The sequence below is a fragment of the Vicugna pacos genome, chromosome 26 (assembly GCF_048564905.1).
Source record: "Vicugna pacos chromosome 26, VicPac4, whole genome shotgun sequence".
In the NCBI taxonomy this organism is placed as follows: domain Eukaryota; kingdom Metazoa; phylum Chordata; class Mammalia; order Artiodactyla; family Camelidae; genus Vicugna; species Vicugna pacos.
Window position 1 is genome coordinate 19,964,107 of NC_133012.1, and position 20,346 is coordinate 19,984,452.

A 20,346-nucleotide genomic window follows, 5' to 3' on the forward strand; every position below is an offset into this window, starting at 1 on the left:
ATGAAGAACAGGAAGACTTCTGGATTTGAACTATCATATTCCTCATCCCTACCCTCTGGGACAGTATGTTACCATTTTAGAAATGCTTTTAATCCCTGGTGGGGATATAGCGCTTTTTTTCTTCACATGTATACAGCTGTACATCAAAACCCCTTTCACACAAGGACCATAACTATTTTTGGTTAATAGTTTCCAAGTTTCAAAGAAAAATATTTGTTGTATTTTTAAATAGCAGGCTTAAGAGCTCTATTATTTCGCAGCATTGCACCAGAATGTTTAATCAATTTTAGTACCAATTTTACAACTTAAGGTGGTAAGGCTGGAAATAAAGGCTGGCTTAGTCTTTCTGGAGTGGGAGAAGGGGCAGTGAGAATGAGAGTGAAGAGATGGCTCAGACAGCCAACCTAAGTAACTCTGGTTTTCCTAGGTTTAAGCCTAGACTTGCTCAGCTGTGACACTTGACGGCCTGGTCCCCAGGAGCTGCTGGACTAGGCAGCATGTGTTTCTTCATGATAACTGGCTTCTAGGGAGAGCTGAAGCCTGCCTTCTATGGTTCTCTCTGGCCCAGTTCGCCTAGCTTTTTTTTTTTTTTTTTTTTTTGTCTAATCACAAGTCAATTCCTATTCCCCAACTTCAACTTCCCACTCTGCCCTGAGAATAGATTCAACAGTATTGTGTGTTTTCTGGCATATTTGTTCCAGTTCTAGTATTTAGTAAAGTTCTGGTATTTGGCAATGTTTTCTTAATATAATTCCCTTTATGGCCTCTTATAATACATTTATACTATTTCTCCGACTGCTAATGTATTCATAATAAAGTATGTTGATTAAACTTCATTTAGAGTAATAACACAGTTTACTTCCCAGATGATTAACACCATACAAAATTAAATACACTAATTGACTTTTTTTTTCTACTTCAGTCTCTTTGCCTATCTATGCTGAACAGAGGTACTCGTTTAAATTTCCCAAAAAGCTCCTGTAAGGGATAAAACATCCAGTGACACAGTGTTTTCTCCAGTTCCACCTTTCTACCCTCCTTATATGATCTCCCATCCAAACAGCCTAAATCTGCCAGATTAATCACCCTTAGGACCATTTTCATAACTTGTCCTGGGGACACCCACTAATGTTTCAGTGCATCACTTAATACACACTAAAGTTTACCTCAATAAGCCCAAACTTCACAGGAGTTGGCCTTAAACCACCTCCCCATTTTATTTCTTATTGTTCAGCCTTCTCACCAAACGAATGATGATGACCACTCCCCGCACCTGGCCCTCTCCACGAGCCCTCCTGGATTTATTTCTCTCACCTGGAATGCCCCACTCACCTTTCCCAAATTCTCCCCTTTCAAAGCTCAAATCAAGTTCTGCCACCTGTTGAAACACCTCTGTGAAAAGAAATTACCAGACTAAGTCAGAAGACATTGCCTCCAAGCCAATCGTTTTGCTGTAATCAAAGTTTCCCCAGACTAAGTAAATCAGTGTAATTTACACAAAAACAGAAAACTGCTGCTGCTTTAACTGAAGCATCATTTTGGTAAGAAAGTTTAGCAGAGGAAGTTTAAGTGTCACTATGGGGTAACAGGACTGGTTTAAAGGAAAAAAACTGGTACACTAGTACCTTCCTTATGAATAACTGCATGCCAACCACTGTTTGGGTTGGGAGTGGGACCTAGTCTTCAGTTTTTCTGCAGCAAAGAAAAGGACTGCCACACACTGCTCCTCTCTGTTTGAGAAGGGTAAAGGCCTAGATTTTATTCCTGGCATCTGAGTTTAACTCGTGTAATTTAACAAGAGCAAACTACTAACTTTCTTAAGCCCAGGTGAGAATCAGAATTCCCAACTCCAGGGTTCATTGACAGGAAAAGAAAATGTACTGCCAAAATTAATAAGACAGATAAGCACTCAACCAATGTAGGCACAGAGGTCACAACGTGTATTTGTGTACAAAATATCGCCCCTGATTTATACCCAAATGAACCAAAGCGCTGGAGGTGGGCGAGCTCTTCACTTGGGGCCCGTGACTTGTCAGAGTGTCAGGAACCTCTTAAAACCTGGAGAATTTTCCAAGCCCAATTGTATCGGCATATTCTGCGAAAATGATTCAGGGTCTAAAAAGATTTTCTGAACTTACGTAGGCGGGGGCCCAGCAGGGCAGTTAAGGCTTCTGACTCAGGAACAGGGAACTGGGGGCGACCTAACGGAAGGCCTCAGGGCACTGAGGGGAAGCAGAGACCCGGGGGGCCGCGGCCGGCTCCCTCCTCCCTCCCTGACAGGGCGCCAGGCCCGCCCGCGCCTCCCCGCTCTCAGTCCCTGCGGCCCTCACGTCTCCCTCCGTTTACCTCCAGAAACGCGAGAGTCCTCAGCGGCGGGCGGGACCCGCCACCTGCCCACCGCGGCGCGACGGAGTCTTCAAACTGGGCGCCGGGGCGGGACCGGGCGGGAAGCGGGGAGCGCGCGGGGCCTGTGAGGGGGCGGTGTTCTGCGGCGGCGACTTAAGGGAGCGGCCTTCGGGAGGCCGGGAATGGCGGGCGCGGCGAGCCGGGGGCGGGGGGGCCTCCGCGAGGTGGTGAAGCGGCAGTGTTCTCGGACTGGGCGGTGTTCCGAGGGGCGGGGCCGGGGGCGGTGTCCTCGGGCGGGCGGAGGCGGGGCGGGGCTAACCGGGGCCTGAGGGACGTGTCGGCGCGGAGAGGCGCGCGCGGAGCCGAGGGGCGGGGTCAGGGGCGGGGCCTGCAGCGGAGCTCTGCTCTAAGCGCTGCCGCCACGGAAGCAGCGCTGGCGGGGAGCTGTGCAGAGGGCGCAGGTTGCTACGGCTTGGGTGCCGAACGGTGAGTGATGCCCTCGACTTTTCTCATCGCTGCGCCGTCAGCCCTGGACTAGTTCCCTCCACCCTCCCGAGCCCAGCGCCAGTCCCAGGGACCTGAACGGGCTAGCAGATGCTCGCGGAGACGAGCGAGACAGGCACGGTCCCAGAGGCAGATCCTTTGTTTTGCCACGAAGACGGGGGCGGGGACGGGCACTAAAGACCGCTGCTCCAGAGACTCGGCCGGGGGGCAGGAGGCCGAGCGGGAGAGCGGAGACCCCGCTGGAGATGCGGAGCCTGGGGGGACGAGGGGCCGGGCCGAGGATCGAGAAGCTGGGCCGGGAATGGGGGTGTCGGGAGACCCGGGTCGGGATGCTGAAGCCAGGTAGCAGGAGGCTTGACCCAGGTCGCTGAGCCTCGGCGGGAAAGGCGAGGGAGGCCAGGCTGGGGTGCTTAGGAGGGTGGTAGGAGGTTGGACCCCGGAGCGGGAGGCAGCGGAGATCCAAGACTGAAATTTGAATCTGGAAGGAGGTGAGGGGGATGGGCGCAGAGAAACGATGACCTGAGGGCTGGAGGCTAGCTGGTTCTGTTTTAGAGGCCTCGGGGCTGATCCTCTCATTACTGGGCGAGGGTTTGGTCTCTGCTGCCTTCTTTGTCTCGGGCCTAGATTTTCTCGGGTTGACTGTGAGACCCCGCTTTCCAAAGAGGTAATTTTAAATATTGAACTCCTGTTCATTTTCGTACCCGAAGGCCTCCATGAATCCTTCCAGCTCGTGCCTGTGACTGTGTATCCATGGCCAAAATCCCTTAGGAGCTGCTCTCAAATCCCCTCAGCACTCCGTTGACTCAGAGTGCCTTTGTCACTCTTGTGTGGTTCTGCTCTCAAGCCGTACTTCCCAAAGCAACTGCCTCTTTCCCGGTTCTCAACAACTGGCTTCCAAGCCAAGAAACTAGGAACCAATCTTCCCAGCTGCCTCTCCTACCTTTTTCTCCAGTTAGCTGCCAAGCCTTCTGGACCTCCTAAATACCCGCTGGACCTGCCCACTTCTCTCCATCTCAGATTTAAGCCCCTCTAGGCTCTCACCTGGCTGCAGGAGCCTCATTAGCCTCCTTACTTCCAGATCCTCCGCCCTTCTCCAGTCCATTCTTCACAGCCCAGGCTGAGGGATCTTTACAAAATTAAAATCCAGAAAACTGTTCCTTTGCCCATGGGATAAACTCTGTTTCTTAACATGGTTAACAAAGCCAAGCACAGGTTAGCTCATTGGTCCCCTCCCCTGATTTATTTTTCATTACTGCACCGTTTCACTTTCTACACAGCCATGCTGCTCTCAATACCTGTTTTCCTGGAACACTAGCGTTCCCGCTCCCCATCAGGATACGTTTGCCTGAGGAACGCCTATTTACATTTCTGTTTTCACTAAATGGTTCTAGGTTAAGTCTAACTATTATGTGTTCCTTTTGCATCTGCCGGGTCCTAAGAGGAAAATGTCATATCCTTTGCAGTTGCTTATTTTTACACTCTTTCCTGCTAGCTCCTTACCACATTCCGTGAGCCACTGTGCTTATTATTGTGTTTCTTGTTGTCTTTCCCCACATCCAGGCCCTGGCACAAGTGAATGCCCATTTATAGTATTATGCTTTTTAATAATTATGCCCTAGCTAGAAAAAAAATAGACCTGTTTTAGAATTACTTAGTAAATTATAATTAAAAGATGTGGACTAGAAAGGAGTGGTAGCGGTGAAATACGGACTTGCTATAACGATATATGCAGGCAGGATTGTGTTAGGAGATATTAAGCAATAAGCAAGGTGGTTAGAAAAGCCTGTATCAAAATGCACTCAGCCTCTTTGAGTAGTAATTACCTGATCTCTAAGAATGAAATGTAAGGCTTAAATCATTCCTATCCCAACCTGATGTTTGAGCTTTGGTTTTGCTTTGCTCTTCTGCGGAAGAAGGCTTTTGAAAGTTAAAATATGTTTTAATGAATGAACAGTTTATTGGAGTGTAACAATAAAACCTGTTCACACTAAGGAAGAAATGAAACATTGTATCCAAGTACATCAGATTTGCTTTTGCTTTCTTGGAAAAAAGTTGTCTCCTGTGATTTTGAGAGACTGATAACTAATAGAGGCAGTTATAGAATGCTTCTTTCCTGTTTTGCTTTCACACCCAATTTAACACAATCTCCTACTGCTTTACCCCCTTCTAATGCAGGAAAGCAGTCTTTAGGTTCATGAATGGCATTAAGTCAACTCTGGTGCCTAATATTAGATAGTTCTTGGTTCTGCCTGAAAGATGGAAAGCACTGGTGTTTGGGTCTTTAAAAAGATGTGGAATTCTTAGACTTAGATACTGTTGTGTATTCATTTAACAAATACAAATGTAATGGAGGGGAATAGGTACTCTGCTGTCAGAACCTGAGGCCACATTCCCTAGTCCCTAGGGTGACAATTATATTTCATTCATAAATTGGGCATGAGTAATATACTTCATAGGGTTATTGTGAGGATGAGATGAGGTAATGTCTGTGACAAGGCTTTGTAAATCTCTACGTAATGTTGTTGATTCTACACCTATTTAGGTATTCAGATTGCTTATAGGGTTTCTGCATTAGAGCATAAAGTTACCGATTTTGTACTGAGCCTTGTCTGGCATCTGTCGTGATGAGCCGCTTTTGAATACAGTGAGCTTCAGTGCAGGGATAGGATCTTGGTCTCCTCCATTACTTCGTACTGTTGGTGTTCAGTCAGTTATCACCACACAAATGACAAATGAATAAATACTGCTGACTCTGGCTTTTCGCACCTTCTCTGGCAGGTGGTTGTCAAACTGAAGCTCCTTCTGCGGAGGAGTGGTTCTCAGTGGGAGGGAGGAGGCCTTCTGGGTTATCTGTAATTTTTATGAAAGGTAGCCAAGATCCTTCATTCTACATTTATTTTATAACACAATTTAAGTCTTTGAGGGCTTCCCCATGTCTTCTTTTGTCCGTCCAGAGATGCCATTTTAGGATGGCCCCTTGCACTTAAGTAAGTACTGTGTTCTTCCTGGCTTGTGCTCTGAGGAGTGGAGAGCCCTCCAGCCTGTCTTCCTGTACGTTACAGCGGAAATCTCTTATCCAAACTATTGTGAAAATTATCTTATTCCTGTTTTGCTTACTAAATGCTTACTAAATCTGCTTTGGAGACTTTGTCCTCAGTCATTGGTAATGAATATGACCCCGATTTTATTGAGTTCTTTGGCCCAACTACAGGCCATCATCCTTGTCCACATGTTCTGCAACCAGATATGGAAGGCTGACTATTACACCATTGAGAAGGGACTTGAGCATCTGAAGATTTTTGTATTGTGGGGGGAGTTGTCCTAGAACCAGTCCTCCATGCATACTGAGGGAGGACTGAATAATCTCCCCAGAAGTCATGGTGAAAAGCCTTTACCTTTCCCTTACTTTTTTTTTTAATTGAATTACAGTCAGTTTACAGTGTGTCAATTTCTGGTGTACAGCATAATGTTTCGGTCATACACGATACACACATATATTCATTTTCATATTCCTTTTCATTATAGGTTGCTACAGGGTGTTGAGTCTAGTTCCCTGTGCCTGAAGAAACTTGTTGTTTATTTTATATATACTAGTTAATATTTGCAAATCTCGAACTCCCAATTTATCCCTTCCCATCCTCTTCCCCCCAGTAACCATTAGATTGTTTACTGCATCTGTGAGTCTGTTTCTGTTTTTTAGATATGTTCATTACTGTCTTTTTTTTACCTTTCCTTTCGAGGCCAATAGAGACATAGAAAAAAGGTCTGAATGACTTATACTGAATGCTTAGTATGAAACCCACTATTTTACTTTAAGAAATAAATTACCCAGTGGTGTCAAAAACACCATAACCATCATTCCTGTTTTCTTCATGAATTGGAGTAAGTGCACTTTATACTATTTCACAGTCTGTAGTCAGTTTCGGTCATGTTATTTATGCTCTCTGCCTCATCCTAGTGTTTCCAGGTTATGGATTTTTGTTTTCCTTCTTTGAAATTATTGTTAGTGTTACCCCTCCTATGTAGTACTAAGCCACGTTCAAGTGTGGGAGTCCATCCTCTCAAGACAGACAGATCCTCGTTTGAGTCCTGGGTCTGCCATCTTGACTACTTTAAGCCTCAGTCAACTGACCTGTAAAATGGGAATCATATACTTCAAAGCATCATTGGAAGGACTAACTAGAAATACATAAATTACAAAGACATAAATAAATGTACCTTTTAGCTCAGAGTCCAGCCCCTAGAAGCCAGCAGTTAAGAGGAACTGTTATTATGTAAAATTCAAATCACACTTTGCATTATGATTCTTTGGCTACCTGTTTTGGTAAATTTTTACTTACAACTTTTTTTTAAGACAGTCATGTTCGTGGAAGTGATCAAAAGTAAGTGGTGTTGGTTCTTATGTCTCATTTTGAGATTTAAAACCCATTTGGTAGGGCAGAGACCAGGCTTTAATCCCTTACCTCAGTTTCCTTGTAGGGCAGGCAGTAAGAACAGCCAGCCCACTGGTGGGTGACAGGTTAGCTGAGTATGAATCTCTCAGACTGATTATACTCGCTTGATAACGCATTTTGAAATCTCTACCATAGGCACACATTCAAACTGCCTTTAATAACTCTTCCCCCCAAATGTTAATGCTTTATAACTTCATATAGAAATTTCAATTTCAGAAATTAATTTTATTCCTCTCCTTGATCCCTATAGATAATTTATCTGTTTTACTTCATTATTACAATATACAATAATCCCTTTAGTTGGCTAACCGCAATAAATAGGGAAATCATTGCAACTTTTCACTTCTGTAGGTATTTTTGTGTGGCAGTAAATTTCTACTGAGAAAATTTTTTACTTTTTGAAAATCCAACTGTTGTAGCTTCAGTGGCAACTGCTAAAGGGATCTAGGAATTTAGAGACCTGATTCTAAGACCCAGGTTCCAGATTGGCATCTAATATCAATTGGTCTACTTCAACCCAAACTTCTCTGGGACCCAGTCTGTGTTCTGAATGTAGTATCATCAGCATCCTGAATTGATGGGAAGGATTACATAACATCAGTACAGTGAGAAACAATCAGTGTTAAGTCTATTGCTGAATCGCAGTATTTCTTTTAAGCCCCTATTCCTATTTATGCTTTGTCAAATGAAGATGTTCCAAGAACTAACTCCTGTCATCATATAGGGCATGATTTTTTCCCTCGGGGGATCATTATTTTATCTTTCTAAGATGAGGTCACCACACCCAGAATATTCAGCCAGGCATTAGCTAATGGAGATGAGGTAATGCTGAGTATAACCCTTAAGTAAATTCTGCAGGAACCAAAGCTCTGTTCCCAAGAGTGTGGATTTGCTGCTTTTGTGTGGGAAAAGCAGATGGTGACAAGTGGAGAGCAGATGTGCACATGTCTGATGCAGTGAGGATTTCATCTGCTATTAGATACATTTTCAATAGTATATGAAGGTCAGCTGATACTGTTGCAATATATATTATTCAGATACTAATAACAAAGGGAAGGAAATACATTATAGTATTTGTTCCTGAGAAATCCTTTATCAATTAGAAACTTTTAAATCCTATTCTAAAAGAATTCAGGTTTCTTTCAGCCATCAGCTACCTTACTGAAACAGAATTGTCTATCTGGTGTCTAATACCAGAAATTATTAATTACAATTACTTGTATTAAGGCTAACCTACCGGAAACTTTCTTAACTTTTAAGAATTATTTGTTGATTAAATGTACAAAAAGGAAATGACTACTTGAAAGTCACCTATTATTTAGATGAAATCTTAACCTTGGTATGAACCAAGATACAGTTGACCCTTGAACAGCAGAGGGGTTAGGGGACCCTCCCCATAGTCAAAAATCTGACCATATTATTTATAGTTGGCACTCCATAGCCCCGCTCCGTATCCATAGATTCAGCCAAGCTCAAATGGAGTTAGGGCTGTAGTAATTGCTATTTAAAATATCCATGTATAAGTGGGCCTACACAGTTCAAACTCAAATTGTTCAAGGATAACTGTCTTAAAACTCTGGAAAGCTGGCCACTATTTAAATCTAAACCTTCTATTAACGGTCATAAATGTAGAATCATTTTATCCTACAGCTTTTGTTGGTGAAAAATAAAAGGTTGTTAGAAGTTAGTATTTCGGTCTGAGAACCATTGCATCATTGTTTGAAGAAGTGTTCGGTAAGAGACCTTAGGGCCTTGATCGTTCGTGGGAACATACAGGCATTTAGGGGTTCTTGAACACATCCTGTGTACCCTACATTTGGCAAACTCATCCAAAGGGCCAATTTGAGGCAAAAACCCTGGGGTCAGGAAGGACACCGGCAGGAGCTCTGGGTTCACCCTCAGAAATTATTAAGTCTTCTTTCCCACTGTGTTTTCACTCCGTGTTTTCCACAGGCTGGCCATAAAGTCTTCTTGAAACATTAATCGTACTATTACGTAACTGCCTAGGTTTCCAGAGTTGTTAGCCACCCTGTACTGCTCTCTCAATTAATCAAATTAACTACAGCTTTGTTTTCAAGTATGGATGGATTGTCATCTTGACATTCATTGGGGCAAGTTGGCCTCTCTCTATATTTGGTTCAAGGAAGTTTGAAATTCCACGTACGTAATACATGTTTATTGTATGTATCTCCATCACCCGGAGATAGCCGCTGTTAATAAACAGGTTAATATATAAAGATGCTATGTAATTACTTTTAGTCTTTTTCTTGTGTTTAATTGAGATTAAATCTTTTTTATACAATTTTATAGCCTGTTTTTACTTAGCCTTGTAAGTATTCCCCATGTCATGGATAAGTTCTTTTAAAAAGCTTCATAGCTGTATTGACCAATGTACAGATACAATCATAACTCAACTATTTCTCCACCCAAATTCTCAGTATTTTGATGAGTAATGCATATGCTTCCATTTCCTCCTCCCCCTGATCCCTACAGTTGTTTCCTCAGGCTGCATTCTTAGAAGTGTAAGTTTACCAGAGCAAACTTTAAGGCTTTTATTGAGGGGGTCACAATGTTCTGCTGTCACAGTGTTCTCAAGAGATGATGCTGATTTCCGTCCCTTCCAGTGGTGTGTGGGAATGCCTGCCTCACACCTTTGCTAGCTTTCTGCATGATTAGTTTTTGTATTACTTGGTAAAATGCATGGGTGAGTACACAGGAAGGTATAGATGGGACATTTGGGGATTTTTGTCTCACGCTTTATCTTCTAAATATAGAGAAAATGGGTGCCTCGTCTGCCTTGCATCACATTCACACATTATGTCGAATAGTTTGCCCTCCTTTCATTACACTAGCTGAACCCTTGTTCTGATCTGAGACTAGTGCTTCTCCATATGTGAGCTAGATTCACAAACCCTCTCATCCCTTCAAGAGCTGTGCTCTTTTTCTGCTCTTGCCTTAGTAATTTCTCACTTAACGTGGATCATTCTCATCAGCCTGAAGACATGCCTTAGGTGGCCCATCTTTAAAACCAGACAAAACAAGAAATCTCTGCCCCTTCCCCGTACTATCCCATCTCCATTCCCTTTCACAGTAAACCTGTGTTTACTCACTTGTGTTGTCTTTACTCATTGTTGTTTTCCCATTCTCTCCTCAACCCAGCAAACGTAGATGTAAGCGGTTGCATATAATGAAATGAATTTGCTGATAGAAGCAAGATAGGTTAATATCCTATAGGGTAATAAAATGTAATTTGGGAGGGTCATCTTTTCTATAGGTTGGAAATCAGTTACATCATTACAAGACAAAACGCATCTCCGTTGCTATAGCTATTGGCAAGAGTCACTCACGTGGGGTCTGTTTTCTATGGCTTAACTTCCTGCAAAGTCGTAAAATAGCCTAGTAAGGAGAAGGCCAGTCAGAAGAAGACACCCTATAAAATCAGATAATCCCCGAGCTTCCTCCAGCCAGCGGGAAAGGCAAGATCGCATAGGGTCTTAGGCACCAAGAGGAGCCTCATTTCTACGCTAATTGCAAGTAGAAACCACTGGAGTGTGTTAAGCAGAGGAAGGACAGCATGCTTTAAAAAGATCATTCTGGCTGCTGAGTGGAGAAGCATCTGCAGGAGGTTGGAGTGGAAGCAGAGGCCAATGAGAAGCCCTCTGGAGCAGTCCTCAGGTTTGACTCAGAAACTTTCAACAGTGGAGGTGAAGCTGGGGGAGAGATGGTCATGCTACAGTGACGAGGTCCATATGAAGTGTCAATTTAGAGAAATCATTGGAGTAATTAATATAACGCAGTGGTCTTATAAGGACTGATTTTGGTTGATACCTATTTTCTTTACATTCTAGTTAATAAAAGTATCCATGGAGAACACTGAAAACTCAGTGGATTCAAAATCCATTAAAACCTTGGAGACGTGAGTATTTAAATGAAATCTTAGACAGTCAGAGAAAGACGGGTGTGTGTAACACAGCAAGCTTTGAGGAAACAGAAAGAATATGGGCTTTCAAGCCAGAGACGCCCAGATGACTTCCTGTGAGAATAAGTTTACTGACCCTGGTCTAGATGACGGGTTTTTGGATAAGTGATCTTCAGACAAGTATTTTCAATTATTTACAACAGTAATTCTGTGCAGCAATAAGTTAATTTGTTCATCTCATAGGGTTAAGGAATAATTTAGGAATTGTGATAAATACTGTATTTTGAGCCTTTTTTTAAAGTGTAAAGTGTATGGTGAAATTTTAATAAAATTTAGAGGAAAACATAAAATATAGAGATTAAAAGTCTAATCGCTGAAGTCCAACACATGCTTGCAGCCTTGGTCTGACACGGTATCTTGCGTAACCGTCAGCACATTACTTAGCCCGGTGGTGGTCACTTATCTGTGAAATAGGTTTTTGTGAAATTTTAGTCAGGAAAAGCCTGTCACACACAGCGTGGCCCATTACATTCAACAAATGTTAACTGTTCTTACGTGTCAGAGAAGTTGGATTAATGTGAACAGTAGCATTGGCCGTTTCTCTCTTTGTAAACTATTATTTGATTTCCAAACAGAAATATCTTCCATGGAAGCAAATCAATGGACTCTGGACTACCCTTAGACAATAGTTATAAAATGGATTATCCTGAAATGGGTTTATGTTTAATAATTAATATTAAGAACTTTCATAAAAGTACTGGTATGTATCATAATATAATTTTGAATCCTTTTCACTTATTTGTACCATTTGCATTTGATATAATATAAAAAAACAGAATTGATGTTATTAGTCAGTAAACTAATGACTCAGAATGGCCATGAGGTAGAGCTAGAACAGGATCCTGTGGTTCCTAACATTCAATGTGGACTCTTAATCTTCTACAGAAGGCTCACAAACCAGGACCAGAATTCAGTTACCTTGCCACATAGCTGCATAGTGTCCTCAGCAGTTCCAATGTCAAAACCTTGATGAGCTTATTTTAATTTTATAAAAATAATACATGGTCATAAACAGAAATTACAGATTAGCAAAAATTAAAAATTAAGATCACTCACAGTCACACAACTCCGAGATAATCAACACCACTTTGGATATAGAAACATTTCCTCTTTTTTCCATTCATACATGTTAAATATACTCAGTTCTGTGTGTCCTCCCATGCCAGCCCTCCATGCTTGAGGGTTTTTCAATTTGAGTACATTGTCCTGTCAACCTGGACACGTGTGTGAAAGGCACTGTGAGGAATGAGGGAAGCCCGGGAGCCCTGTACAGGCCTCACACTAACTTAGTGCACAAATGAAGCTAGTCATGATAACCACCAGCCAGTCGTGGTTGGAAGGATGAAAGGAGATCACTCAGAACAGATGCCTGATGAACAGTATTAAGGTGGTGTAGTGGTTTGTGTGTGTGTGTGTGTGTGTGTTTTCCTGAAAAAATATTATGAAAGTACTAATGTATCCTAGAATTGCTGGGAACTTTAAATCAAAGAAATAATTCCTCTGAGTGTGTGAGGGGTGTGTGTGTGTGTGTGTAAAATCTTAAAAGTAGGATGCTATTGTTTTCTAGTCTTTTTTTTTTTTTTAACAAGGACCATTTGCCCATGGCAAAATTTTATCTACAGAATTTTAATGGCAACATAGTGTCCTATTAGATAAATGAGTTATGACTTATGTAACCAAACCCCTCTTGTTAGGCATTTAAGTTGTTTGTTTTTCACTATCGAAGCAGCTATGAAAGACATCTTTGTGACTGTATACAGCTTATACCATGAAGTGTCTTATATGCTAAGAAATGAAAGAGACTTTGTGTTACCATGATCAGGATAATTGAATTTTCTTAGCATTTGAAAGGAAGAATTTATTGTGGATTGTGTGAATAGTTCATTTCAGAGCAGTTTATCTTTTTTTTTTCTTAAATGCAATTAAAAGAAATGTTTTTCTGTCCAAGGAATGGCATGTCGGTCTGGTACAGATGTAGACGCAGCAAACCTCAGGGAAACGTTCACGAACTTGAAATACGAAGTCAGAAATAAAAATGATCTTACATGTGAAGAAATTTTGAAATTAATGTACAATGGTAAGAAATAATTCAAAGCATGGCCTTCATTGTCCAATTTATGTTACCGTCTATCTGTAATTATACATATATACGTATATACCAAAAAAACACAAGAATTGTGGAACTATACATAATCCGACTCCCTATATTTTTAATAAGTAAAATGGGTTATTCGTACCAACCCCCTAGAATGGTTTGAGATCTGTTGCTCTGCCCCAAGCTGGGTTTACATGATTTCTTAGTTCTATTCTCAGATTTCTTCATCTTGTTCCCATACAGTATATATGAGACTGTTGAATAAAATTGCATTGATTTTTTGTTTGTTTGTTTTTCTTGTTTGTACATGTTTTTTCAGTTTCTAAAGAAGATCATAGCAAAAGGAGCAGTTTCATTTGTGTGCTTCTAAGCCATGGTGAAGAAGGAGTGATTTATGGAACAGATGGGGCTGTTGATCTGAAAAAATTAACAAGCTTCTTCAGAGGGGACAGTTGTAGAAGCCTAACCGGAAAACCCAAACTTTTCATTATTCAGGTAATACATGTAACTGAGCAGCTTGGTCACTGAGGATTCATTACGCAGTTGGAGATTATCCAGAGGAGTTATTTTTCTTCCCCAAAGCTACTGAACTGTTGTTCCTTTTTTTCTTTATTTAACCCACCACCTAGGTAGAATAAATTTTAATTTTAGACTTATAGCAAAAGGACTCTGCATCATTAATATCAATTTTTACACAGCCCTTACATTTCTTAGAGATAACAGTTATGCATGAACACACATTTTTAAAAAAAAATAAATGTTTATTTTCTAACCTCTAGGCCTGCCGAGGCACAGAGCTGGACTGTGGGATTGAGACAGACAGTGGCGTTGAGGACGACATGGCCTGTCAGAAAATACCCATTGAGGCCGACTTCTTGTATGCATACTCCACAGCACCTGGTAAGAAGCTTACAAGAGACAAATAATGAGTGTTGTACATAGATTTTAAACAACGAAGAGGGTGTTCCGAAGGCTCTCAAGAGTTTGATATCCATTTAAAAAAAAAAAAAAAGCCAACTTGTCTATATTTTAGGGTACCTTAACCACAGGCAAGTCTCAAAAGGTTGTCTTTAGCTAAGTTTGACTAGAAAATATGCATTTATAAGAAAACATACTTACACAGTGTCATTCATGAACTTACTACCTCATGGATACTGTATTATAACATAGGCCAACTCAGAGCTTTTCCCATTTCCTGGAATAGGAGAGAGGTGTGTTTTCCAGGAATTCTTTGGAAGGTAGGAAATAAAACGGATAACCATGAATAGCATATGAGCAAGTAGAGGTGGAATGAGGGAAAATAAAGTGAAAAATGGTTTATGAATAGGCTATTAACCTCTACTTTTTGGTAGTTGTGTTACGTGTCATCATATAAATATTTATTGATCATACAGTTGTTTACTTATTATACAACTAAGGGTGTCACAAAGTTTGGAAATATAGGGCAAATGTATCTTTAAACAGCGTTACATTTTTAAATATTCTCAATATGATATTTTTTAACGTCCAGGCATCTTTCCAGATAAAGTATATCCAAGTTAAAAGCTGTGGCTCCAGTAGTTAATCTCGGAAAAGTACAATCAACACATTATTTCCCCTCTGGACTTCTAAATATGCTATAATGTGTTTATTATACTCTAGTCAGATGTCCTGTAGACAGTTTAGGACTCTCAAATGTGTGTGCATACTGAAACAATTTATTTCTTGGATAAGCCAATAATCTGATTGCAACACGATGCTACTTACAATGAGCCTTTTGATTTCTTTGCTTTTGCGTCCCCCGTGTGTTTACCTCTTCTCCCCTGTTGGAAGGGAAGCCCAGGAAGTAGAATTCTCAGTAATTCAATGGCCAACTTAGTCTACAACTCATTCTTCCTGGTCGAAAGCGGAGATTATTATATATACAGCACATGTTTGTCTTTTTTGTTTCTGTTTTGCTTTCCCCTGGAATCAAACGTGTCGTTTATTTGTTTGTTTTTATGGCTAATAATGCTTGGATGTTTATGCCTGTTTTTTCCTTCATGATTATGGAATGATTTATTAAGTCGGCTAACATCAGATACCCATGATTTTTTGGTTATATTTTGCCTTGTAGGTTACTATTCCTGGAGAAATTCAAAGGATGGATCCTGGTTCATCCAGTCACTTTGTGCAATGCTGAAACAGTACGCTGACAAACTTGAGCTGATGCACATTCTTACTCGGGTTAACCGAAAGGTAGCAATAGAGTTTGAGTCTTTTTCCATTGACTCTGCTTTTCATGCAAAGAAACAGATTCCATGTATTGTGTCCATGCTCACAAAAGAACTCTATTTTTAATAACTAAAGAAATGGGTGCTTTTTTTTTTTTTAATTTGTATGCGAAATGAGCAAATGGTGTAACTGATACTGTATTTTCCTCTCTCATTTAAATCTCATCTGACCCTCCAGGTGATACTTTGAGATATGCCACTTTCATAGCAATAGAACTATTATGGCGCTACCTCAAACAGAGTCAAGTAGTTGAAATTGAATTTAATTAGGAATATAAATAAAAGTGGGTAGTGATATAATCATTATGAGAGGAAATGATTATAAATTAACAGCCTCATAATCAAGTTTTAGTGATGATGCGATGCTACAAATTTTCAGGGAATCGTGGAAGAAGTTAAACATTGCAGAAATGAATTGCAATGATGTCGATATGCCCTCATTTCAGAGTATGTGTTCTGGTTTTTGTCAAACTATAGAAATAATGATGTGGAATATATATATAATCACACCATGGAACCTGGGGGTCTGTGGGCATGGTCAAGGGCTTGATCTTAGAATTAGTATTTGGAGATAAGAAAATGGTGTGTTGATTTTTGTTGTTGTTGTTGTTTTGTTGTTGTTTGTTTTTTATCTTTTTATGAAGGTGCTGGGGATTGAACCCAGGACCTTGGGCAAGCTAAGCCTGCACTCTGCCACTGAGCTACATACACACCCACCCACCCCCCTCCCTGAGAAGGATACTCTTTTATCACTTATCTGAGTGTGTGGTTTTGTGATGTCTGTTCTGAGCATATCTTTGTTGGTTTTAATGAAAAAAAAGTTTAATATTGGAAAAGGAACTAAATGTTTTACTGAGGTAAAGTGGGAGCAAACTAAGGTGACTTTTAAGGTTAAATGCAACATTAACAGAGGCAGACAGAGTTAGAAGTATAAGGTGCTAAAACGCAGCTCACCCACCAGCCGCTGGGCCTCACATACCAGCAGCACATCTGAGGGGTGCTTCTGTCAAAGCTTCCAACTTGGATCAACACAGAGCAGCGTGAATTGAAGAAATTCTTCGGGAACTTACTGCAACTTACAGAATAAACACTGAGGTGTAAGGAAGAAACAGCAAATCAATCAGCGGGACACCCCAAATTAGAAGATGGTTTGAACCTGAACGGAGCACAGCGCACGCAGCCTGCGTGATGACGGCAGAGACATAGACTATGGCTTCAGGAGGCTAGTTTCCTCCTGCGTGAGGATGCCCCCAAGGCAGGAAGCTCCAAAAAGCAAAGTGAATCAAACTTCCGAAATGGAAATTTTCCAAAGATGGTGAGAGTCATGATACAAACCATAGCACTCTTTGTAGTAAAATCTTTTGAGCATAAGTGAGAGCCTGTTGATGTTTACAATCGAAGGAGACACTGTTATGATCACATACTGTTCTCTGAAATGAAAGGACCATGGTACACGGGACTTTAGAATTCATTGCGTCTTCCCTCCTTTGGTGCCTGGGGAAACTGAAGGCCAGAGAGGAGATGCTGCTGGGACCAAGCCGCTAAGGCCAGGCTCCCAGCTGCCTCGCTCAGGGGGGATGTCAGCCGTCCCTACGTCGCTGTATCCCACTGGTTTTCAATCTTGACTTTCCCCACGAGCTTCCTTTTGCTCAAAGAAAGAAACACACATTTATAAATGACACCTATTTGTTTTGACTACAGCTGTAACTTTTTGTAAATGAAGTGTGTAATTGTACCTTGGGGTATGTTATGTGTGACAATTTTGTAAAAAATGTATGTCAAAATACAAATTTTAACTTAGAATTGCCAACATGTTCAAGTTTTTTGTTGTTTCTGATGTGCTGTTAATTGAAGTTAAAATATTTTGAGCCAAGAGCTTGATTTGGAAGGGCCAAAGAGAATGTAATATTTTGAGATGGTGACAAATTACCGAACAGGATCAGCAGCCTTCCTGTTCTCCTCGGGGCCCTCTCAGAAGGCCCTGTTTGTAAAATTACCTTGACACCAAGAAGGACGCCAAGCTTGCCTAGACCGCAGTCCGTAACTGTGACCATACTTCTGTTTGTTTCCTTGCTTTGAGGAATGGAGAATAGCTGGGTATGAAGGCTACTGCTGAAATGAATCCTTTTCCGCCCGCAGATTTTTCTCAGGGCTGATAGAGGAGGGGCAGAGAACTGGGGGGTATGGGCTAAACCACTGATGCTCCCTGAGGGTCACCTGGGAGATGGGATTGTGACACTGGAAGATGTTCCCTGTTTACGTACTTAGAAAAGGAATATGAGAAAGTGCAAAGGGCAGTGGTTTTACATTTCTTCCAATGTTTCTATAGTGAACATACATTACTTTTAAAATAAGAAAACAAGATAAAATTCTCCTAATTGGGAATAGGGGATTATTCCTGTTTCCAAGGAGTAGGGGGCGGATGAATAACTTCTTTGAGACACATTTAAAGCTTTAGTTCTGTACTGTGTTGACAGTCCAGCCCATTTTAATCTCTGCTAAATAAAGAAGTCTTAGATATTAGAAAAAGACCAAGAACGCAATATAAAAATGGACCAAGGACATGAACAGTTCATACACACACACACACACACACACACAAAGACCCTTATACCTCAGGTTAAAAAGCTTCAGTCGTCATCATAAGAGAGATGCAAATTAAACTAAGGTATTATCTGTCATCTATCAGATTGACCAAAATCCTCAAGTTTGATGACATTCTTTCGGCTAGGCTGTGGGGAAATGTATTCTCCATTGGTTGGGAGTGCAAAGTGGCGTAATTCTCTGCAGAGGAGAATCTGACGATACCTGTCATTTTTTAGCCTTTGAAGAAGCACTCTCAGCTCTTGGAATCCACACTACCCACACACCAGTCCATGTACAAAATGTGCACGATTATTCCTCACAACATTGTTTCAATGGTAAAAAGAAAATAGCAGCAACCCAACTGTAAAGAAGACAGGCTAATACACTGATACATCCACACAGCGGAGCACGACTTGCTATGAAACAGAATAAGGCTCCTTTTCAACTGACAGGTGCAGATCTCCAGCATGCAGATTAAGTGGGAAAGATGGAAACACAGAATACTATAGACAGGATGCTGTTATTTTGTGTGAAAAGGGAAGCGGGGGTGGGGAGGGGATAAGAATATGCATAAAGTAAGACCAGGAGGATAAAGGAAATTAACACAAATGTAAACAGTGGATGGGGACAGGAATGGAAGTGAGATTTCTTTTGTGTTTACCTTTCTATATCATTTGCACTTTTGGGGACCATATCAATGTATTTCCTGGCTTCAAAAAAAATGGAATTAAATCAAGGGAAGGTGGGAGAATGGCACAAAACTATCTGAGGAATGAGAACGTGGATCAGTACGGGGCTACGGGATGCCATAGCTGTTCAGTGCAGCCGTGTTACGAGATTTCATTTAACTTATTCTCTTCTTTGCCTCAACCTCTATAAGGTATTAGCTGAGAAATTAACACGATATTAGAACTTGGGCCTAAAGTAATTCTCAGCATCAGCTCTTTTTAGTTCAAGGAGCAAACTAGACTAGTCACATTAGCTTCTTAATTCATTCTCTCATTGTTGCATCCTTATCCTTTGCCATACGATTATAATAAATAATCACATGATGAGGCAGAGCAACAAATATCTACCCAAGAATTTTTGTGCGCAGAATCTCTGCCATCTGCTACATTGAAGATGAAAAGAACTGAAGAACTGACATGTTTAGAGATGTTCAGAAAAAGCCAGCATCTCCCTTTCAAGAAAATTCTGCCAAATGCAAAGTTGGTACAAAAGCTATTAAGTAGCTTGTTTGAGTTTACAAGTGTCCATTGTCTGACCTACCCCTTATGCTTTGTTTTTAGGTGATTTGAATGTCAGCTCAGAGACCTAACAGCCTCATACGCGGTTCCCTAAGAGGGAAGCGTGTCTGGCTAATGTGTTGAAATCTAATTCGTTGATTTTACCGAAATATTTCCAAAACCTCATTTCTGCCTGGTAGGTTTAAGGAGCACTGAGGAGGCTGCTGTGGATGGAGAAGAGTCAGCAAGCAGGAGGGTAAGTGAGGTTGAGAGAGGAGACAGTGCAGGGCAGGGCCATGTGGATGCTCTGCTTAGGGATCCCATCTGGGGAGAGTCCATGTGCAAAGGGGAGAGGCTCCAGCATCCCGCGACCTAGGAGAGAAGACAGAAAAAGACCGCAGGAGCTGAAGGCGGGAAAACTGGAGTACGAGGTAAGAAAGCCACGGGAGGAAACTGTTCCCCAAGGAAGGGGCCAGCTGGGACGAACTATCCAAAATACAGGGGAAATGAAAATTGGAACTATACACTGGATTTGAGACAAGAGGTTATAGGTGATCATGACAAATATCGAGGCAGAAGTCACTTAGAAAGGATTGATACACGAGTGTCAGGTAAGGAAACAGAAATTCAAAGTATAGAAAACTTGAGAAATTGGCTACAAAGGACAAGAGAAAGAGGGGGAAGTAGCTAGAGAGGGAAGTGAGTTGAAATGTTGTTGCGTGTGCAAGAGTTGAGCCTGTTTAAATGCTAATGGCAAGAATCCAGTCAGGAGAAAGGCTGAAAATACTGGAGGGAAAAGTAACTGACCGTGTAGGTTTCCTAAGAAATGAGAGAGGGTTAAATCCAGGCATAATTGTGGGGACCAGAGAGGAGGTTTTTTGTTTGGAGGTGGATGGTGTTTTTT

General features: G+C 41.4%; 2 protein-coding genes across 6 annotated transcripts in view; one reads left to right on the forward strand and one right to left on the reverse strand.

Annotated features, from left to right (window-relative positions):
• PRIMPOL (primase and DNA directed polymerase) overlaps positions 1-2,580 on the reverse strand; it is a 45,559-nt gene extending 42,979 nt beyond the window's left edge. For 2 of the 5 annotated variants that reach the window (XM_015249000.3, XM_015248998.3), the window contains exons 1-2: positions 2,347-2,577; positions 1,333-1,392 (exon numbers count right to left, since the gene is read on the reverse strand). The gene's annotated coding sequence lies outside the window, so the exon portion shown is untranslated. Of the gene's footprint in view, positions 1-1,332; positions 1,393-2,346 lie in introns of all 5 variants that reach the window. The other 3 variants (XM_072950468.1, XM_072950469.1, XM_031691385.2) reach the window with 3 other exon arrangements.
• A 144-nt stretch (positions 2,581-2,724) lies between these two features.
• Positions 2,725-16,351, forward strand: CASP3 (caspase 3). Its single transcript, XM_006197976.4, has 7 exons — positions 2,725-2,832; positions 11,153-11,220; positions 11,859-11,983; positions 13,232-13,360; positions 13,698-13,873; positions 14,158-14,278; positions 15,474-16,351. The coding sequence occupies exons 2-7, from the start codon at positions 11,168-11,170 to the stop codon at positions 15,695-15,697; spliced, it is 828 nt and encodes a 275-aa protein (XP_006198038.1). The 5' UTR covers positions 2,725-2,832; positions 11,153-11,167; the 3' UTR covers positions 15,698-16,351.
• Positions 16,352-20,346: the final 3,995 nt, after the last annotated feature.